The sequence below is a fragment of the Epargyreus clarus genome, unplaced genomic scaffold (genome assembly GCF_041222505.1).
Source record: "Epargyreus clarus isolate Ecla_fem2 unplaced genomic scaffold, WU_Ecla_fem_2.2 ptg000003l, whole genome shotgun sequence".
In the NCBI taxonomy this organism is placed as follows: domain Eukaryota; kingdom Metazoa; phylum Arthropoda; class Insecta; order Lepidoptera; family Hesperiidae; genus Epargyreus; species Epargyreus clarus.
This window is the reverse complement of record NW_027332211.1, coordinates 9,577,046-9,583,727: the sequence shown is the minus strand read 5'-3', so window position 1 is coordinate 9,583,727 and position 6,682 is coordinate 9,577,046. Positions and strand designations below refer to the sequence as shown.

At 32.6% G+C, this 6,682-nt stretch overlaps 1 protein-coding gene across 1 annotated transcript; it reads right to left on the bottom strand.

Annotated features, from left to right (window-relative positions):
- LOC140753356 (solute carrier family 12 member 8) lies at positions 1-6,236 on the bottom strand. Its single transcript, XM_073087906.1, has 11 exons — positions 5,947-6,236; positions 5,514-5,694; positions 5,072-5,217; positions 3,970-4,198; positions 3,413-3,614; positions 2,841-3,075; positions 2,499-2,692; positions 1,987-2,086; positions 1,278-1,424; positions 606-784; positions 1-180 (listed from the first exon to the last, which is right to left on the bottom strand). The coding sequence occupies exons 1-11, from the start codon at positions 6,130-6,132 to the stop codon at positions 18-20; spliced, it is 1,962 nt and encodes a 653-aa protein (XP_072944007.1). The 5' UTR covers positions 6,133-6,236; the 3' UTR covers positions 1-17.
- Positions 6,237-6,682: the final 446 nt, after the last annotated feature.

Here is a 6,682-nt window from a genome sequence, read left to right as displayed (position 1 = left end):
TTAAAAAATATTATTATTTAAGTAGAAACATTAACGAGATGTGTTTGGAGAGCTGTGGACTGGTGGTAACGGCGGCGCGAAGCAAAGTCCTCGTTGTCATCGTTCAGCCTCTCTTGTTCCATGGTAATATCAGCATGCACAGGAGTCACTACTAATTGTTCGTATTCCAATGGTCTTTTCCTGTAACATAAAATTTTAGATTTGAATATCAATAATGGCATAATTATTGTACAGTAAAAGTCCAGTGCCATAAATTTCAAACACCCAGGATTATAGATTTGTATATCTAACACAAAATATCTCTCAGATTTCTCAAAATCACTCAGATTTAAGAGTTACCTATGTATTACAATTGGCATCTTTATAACCAGTAGGTGAATATGAAACTGTTTTATTATTTTCTCAAATCAATAAGATTTTTTGTGAGGAAATTTAAACAATCTATAAAAGTTCGAGTTCTAACACGATAGAGCCGTAATCCAGAAATTCCAGTTTAATAAACAATGAAGCTGCAATTTCTCCTCTATAATTACAAACATACATTAAATGATGTAGCTATACAATAGTCTTCAGCTATAAAAATAAATCAATTTCTTCATAGTTACCCAATAGCATGGAGGAAAGAGATCTTCAGCCAATGGAAGAAGCGGAACTCAGACGCTCGGCCAGGCTTCACCGCGGGGTTCGCTGCACCAATATAGAGCCACAGCAGCCACAAGATGGACAGACAGCCCAACGCATATATCCAATCAACCAGGAACATCAACAACAGTTTTACTGCCACCTTTAATTGAAAATACGTCACATTATTTTTCGTATTCATCTATGCCTCTACTTTTAACTGTAATTTAGCAACATTTGAATTTTAGGTAAAGGTATGTAAAGTACAGCAGCCGCAATTCAGATATAGCTGAAAACGTTTATAAATTTAGCAACTCCACTTTCAAAGATTCTATTTGACGCATATTTGATTCTATTCTATAACGCCTGCGAGAATTTAACGTATTTTCTTAAAATATATAAAATTGTCTGCTTTTAATGTCTCAAAACACGTTGCATATAATAAATAATACAAGCTATGAATTAATGGATAAAAAATCACATATTATTACGTTCTCAATACCAGCGAAATTTAGTAATACATTAGAAGCCATTAAAGCTTAGCGGGGTAAATATCGTCTTCCTACTCTAGAGATCCAAGATCCCTGAGTATAACGTTGACTAAGCTAAGTATATTAAGTAAGTAAGTTGATGAGAGATAATCGTCCATATCTTACCCCAGCCAACGACAGCCACCGATTGCACAGATGCGAGTACCAGTTCTTGTTCTTAGAGTGCACGCTGCCGCTGGGCCGCCGCCCGCCGTCACCGTTCGCCATCCTCCCATTCATGATGGCCGAGTCAGTTGGGGACGGCGTGAAGTCCTGGTGTATTAGAAAATATATGATAAAGTTGGGTTGAATAACTTACGTTACTCAGTGGCCAGTGGTCTAGTACCGAAAAGGTTCCAGGTTCCAGGATCCTTGGCCAGGCCAACATCTAAATGATAAATATATTTTTTTGTTCCAGGTTTGCTAGGTATTTGCATTGACGATCCTGGCACCGACGACTTTTAATTGATATGTGAACTACGTATTTTTTATCATCATTATATAGTATAGTAATAACCACAATTTACTATTAATGATGTGTTATAATTGATGTGTTTGTTAGTATTACAAAAATAAAATTCGTAATTCAAATTTAATAACTTAAAAATATCGAACAAGAAAGGTTTACAGACGCTAATATACAATTTCCTGATAAAGAACATCTACGTCATTTGTAACAAAATTACTTAAACCTAATCAGATGATAACATCATTATCGAAAACCATTTATAAATGAATACTGAAGAGTTGAATACATAAAAACACATTAAAAATCCCAAAAAATGTGGAGTCCTTCAACATAGATGGATGTTTTGGTAATGTATTATTTACTTACTCCAACAGTCTTATGTCGTATCCTCTCTGGGAACAACAGATCAAGATCACTACCAGTAGCGCCATATACTTGCATATCTCTTTGAGAAGGTCCCTGGAATCTACAACAACCATTTTAACATCCATGTAACCGTGTCTTTAAAATACAAAATGAGTATAACATGTAATATTTATATTTATTAATATAAATGATATCAATTAGAGTACAAAAAATACAAGCTTCCACCTAATATTGATAAAAAACATTGTGATAATCATTCCTATAAAATGCAGTTACAGTTATGCCGCAAAACATGCCTGCAATTTCTCTTATATCAAATGTAAGCAAGAGTTTGTACATAAGTAATTCAGCCACCTTTACTTTAGAAATATTTACTATTATTAAGTTTAGTTATTAGTTACACATATTAAACTTACTGCTAGATAGTATAATTATTTATGTTGTCAGTGAGGATGTAAAAATAAAAATAAGCTTATGATAAAATAATAAAAAATGTAGAACACAAATCATACCTCATTTCGCGTCTATGTTGTAAATCAAATGTTTGCGCGAGAGCAAAGTAAGAATAATCAATGCTAGCGTAAGTGATAAGGAATGGCATAGTGACAATTGGTGCTAGTTTGTTAATGTCACCGATGATGATAAATGTTACGGTCACTACTGCTACTACCACCATCGAGTATATAGGCACCTTGTTTGGACCTCTCTGTGAAAATACACAACGTGATCAATGAAAGTGATACAAAATTATGGTATACAAAAAAAAACAGGTTGAGATTATAAATAATGACAATGTTTGCTAAACTTATAAATAAACAATTGAGTTAATTTTTATTGGCAAAAATAAAACTTACACCATGTCCTAATGCATCTAATCCAGGTATAACTTTTTCTTGTGCAATGCTTTGCAATACCCTAGGTGTCCCATACATAGCTCCCAGACAAGAGCTCATAGAGCTCACATACAATCCAGCAAGAAGTAGAACGGTCACAGCTGATATATCAGCTGTTATTGAGAAATTCTTCAACAGAGCATCTCTTGTAACTGTGGCCGCTAATGTTATTATAAACATTAAATATAAAAAGGTCCTGAAAAAATAAATCACCATATTGATAAAAATGTAAACACATAATTCTGTCATACAAATATAGTTTACATTTTGACACACAGACATCAAAATATTATATAATGTGATCTTTAAGTTCAACCCGTAACAAAGTAAATAATGTATGATGTATTTTTTTTTGGTGTGGTTTAGTGTTTGTCTTTTGGTTTTGCAAAATACTCATAATCCAGTATATGACAAACAACATTAATATGTTATGGCAGAATATTAGTAAATTGTTTACAGTGTAGTAAATATTTTACAAATATCCTGCTTCTTTATAAGGAAATATTAAATATCTACCGTGCATTATTACTCACCCCGTACTGATAGCTGCCAATGAACCATTAGGTATATTAATGGATGGGTTCCTGAGATCACCACTCATATTAATTCCAGCTAGTATTCCAGTTATTGTTGGGAAAAAGACACCAAAGCATCTAAACCATGTGTAGCCTTCCTGATAGTCCGACCAAGTGTTATTTGCCATGGTACCACTTAGCCACCCTTTGAATTCATCACCTTTAAGAAATTGTGATATATTCAAGTTAATTTTGAGAAATGAATTAACACTTTAAGTACACAAGCAGAATTAAAAAATGAACTTATTTGCTAAAAAAAAAAAATTATATATCTAGTATTTCACTTAGTATAATTATTTAAATCTAGTATACATAGAAAATACATTTCATTTTAAGATTACTAATGGACATATTAGTCTCAATTTGGAACTAATACTAATTTTGATCTAACTTCATATACTTATTTAAAATGTTTTTCCTTCACATCTACCTGTTTATTAATATAAAGCAATTAAAACTAATACTTATTAAAATATTTCACTTAAATTTTAGTAATTATATCTTTAATTATTTACCAGGTACAGCAGTGAATGAGCCAACAAAGAAGTCCAGAGCAGCCAGCAGGATTATTAGGAGCAAGATAAACTGCAGCTTGATGACCCATTTGACCCCAGCAACATTGATGGTACCGAGCAACAGAACAGCCGCCACAGCAAACCCACGAGCTGCCCATGTGTTATCAGTCCCAACCAGGCTCGCCATGGACTCTCCAAAACCAAATACATTTAAGGCACAACCAACAGCCTGAAATAAATAATTATACAGTGTAAACTCCATGTAACGTCACTCGATTTAACGACAAACTCTCTAAAGCGTCGAAAACAATTGGCTTAGTTGGTTTAGCTTGTATTCCATACAATGATACACTCTACATAGCATTACACCCACTCTCAATAACGACCACAATTGAGTAATAAAAGTACCTTTTAAGTTGCTAAAATTAGTAAAAACTTTGTACCTGTGTACGTTTTTTTGTCGCCTTTTTATCCTAGCCCGCAATAAACTCGACTGTCGGCATCACGCATCCGAAACTTTCTAAGAAATTCGTTCTTTTGTTTACAAATTGGATTGCTTGCACAAAATTATTGGAAAATTACTTCCTTTTTCACCAAGATGCCTCAATATCAGAAGATATGAATAAAATAATTAAAAAAATACAACAAAATTACTGGTGCAGCAAAAGACGTCAGACAAAAATAACAGACTACACGCAATAGCGTTCAAATAAGATTCTTTTTTTGTACATAACAACTAACACTAGACTGAAATAAACTTTTTCTTTTTCTAATTCTGATTTTTCTTCTCTCCATTTAACGACCACTCTCTATAACGCCATAAAATGCACAGTCCCTTCAGTGCCGTTATATAGAGTTTACACTGTATTTGTTTAATAATACTTCAATAAAATGTTATTAAAAAATATATATATACAACATAATACATAGTTACAAAAATAAGCAAGGCTGATTTGCTTTATAAATTATCTGACATTATCAACTGTTTTTAGTAATAATTAAGTATAATATTTTTTTTTTATCAAAGAAATAAAAAAAAACTGTAATCACTTGTGATTTTACAAAGAATTTAACTATTCTGTTATGTATTTAACTTATTTACCTGTCCAAAACAATAGACCATCCCCAGAGCCCCTCCCATACGAGAGCCCAGAGTATGAGCTAGCAAAAAGTACACACCACCACTTTCTATCCTGCATCTTTCACAAATCCCAACTGCTGAGAGCACAGAGATGAGAGCTACAAATACTGAAATACAAATATGTTTATTAAAATATCTTCGATACATTTATTACATCTCAATGTATATAAAAAAAAAGTAAAATAAAATTTTAACATGGACATGAGCATATGCACGTGTGGTAATTGGTAAAAGTGAATGAAGTTATCAACAGAATATGGAATAAACTTGGTAACAACTGAAATAATTATCAATGAACTTTTATGCAAAAAGAAAAATTATGTCACTTACTTTGTTGTAATAAATTACTTGAGATGGTTATCAAACAAAAAGGTGTTTAATAATAATATTGCAATTAACTTACCAGTAAAAATCACTATAAATATTGCATTAACTAAGCCAGCCTGGCCGACGATCCAACCTGATCTTAAAAATACGATAACACCAAAGATATTTATAAGACATGATGTAAACACTCCATCCCATGTTCCAAATAGAACTGGCTGCGATATGAAGAAGTTTGACTTCCACCATGGAACATCACCCTGAAAATTTATAAATTTTACTTATACTCCCAAGATTTCATATAACATAGTTACACTTAAATTAACATATGTATCTCCTAGAAATTATAACTAAATTTATATCAGAAGTATCGTAAAGATCCTAAAGAAACGTATTAATCCATCAATATATTGATAAAAGAAAAATAGTCTTTATCTACATTATCGAATCTGTACTAAGTGAAATTAAGTCATAGTAGACTATAAATAATAATTCGTAACCAGCTAATATACCTGTATATCTGCAAAAATCTCATTAGCCCCCGACGCTTGGTGGCCACCTGTTCCATATTGTGATTCATTTCCTAAATCAACAAAGCCACCTGATTGTCTCCTCATACGAGCCCTGTCATAGCCCGGCTCGTCTGGACGAAAACTGTCCACGTCTAATTCACTTCTAGAACGGTTGTGGTGATCCATGACGGAGATTACTTAATTACTTACGATACTTTAATAAAAAGTCATGATCTAAAACTATGTGAAATTGTAGTTTCTATGTTAAAAACTTACTACTATATACAACACAGATTTACAGACTGTCACTGAAGCTGAACTCATTGACAAGTGACACTGATGTCATCATGATTCACTACATGACATTTGACAGTTATGACACTGATGGAATGTAAAGTCCGATAAACTTTTCTCCTTTTCTGTACGTGTGGCAGTGGCACCACTAGTCAAAATGTTGCTAGGTTATCTAAACTACCTAAGAAGTGGAAAAGTTCAACGGATATTTTTTCAACCTTTGACATAAGTTGTGACGAGTCTCTAAATATTAATGTAAAAATTAGTCCTCTTATACACAAAACAAGTCTAATTTTAAAACTGTAATTATTAAATTAAGGTAACAAAAAAACCTTGGGGTAATAGAACAATCGCTAATGAAGCTGACAACATATTACAGTTTCTGCCATACGCACAATAAAAATACGGACTATAAAGTAAACTTTAAAACGTAAAAAAATGC

Excerpts from the sequence above, each read along its gene's own strand:
- LOC140753356 (XM_073087906.1), bottom strand. The coding sequence starts at position 6,132 with ATGGATCACCACAACCGTTCTAGAAGTGAATTAGACGTGGACAGTTTT. Across the intron at positions 4,199-5,071 it reads TGGTCTATTGTTTTGGACAG|GCTGTTGGTTGTGCCTTAAA; the intron begins GTAAATAAGTTA and ends TATTTATTTCAG. Across the intron at positions 785-1,277 it reads GGTGGCTGTCGTTGGCTGGG|GTGGCAGTAAAACTGTTGTT; the intron begins GTAAGATATGGA and ends TTTCAATTAAAG.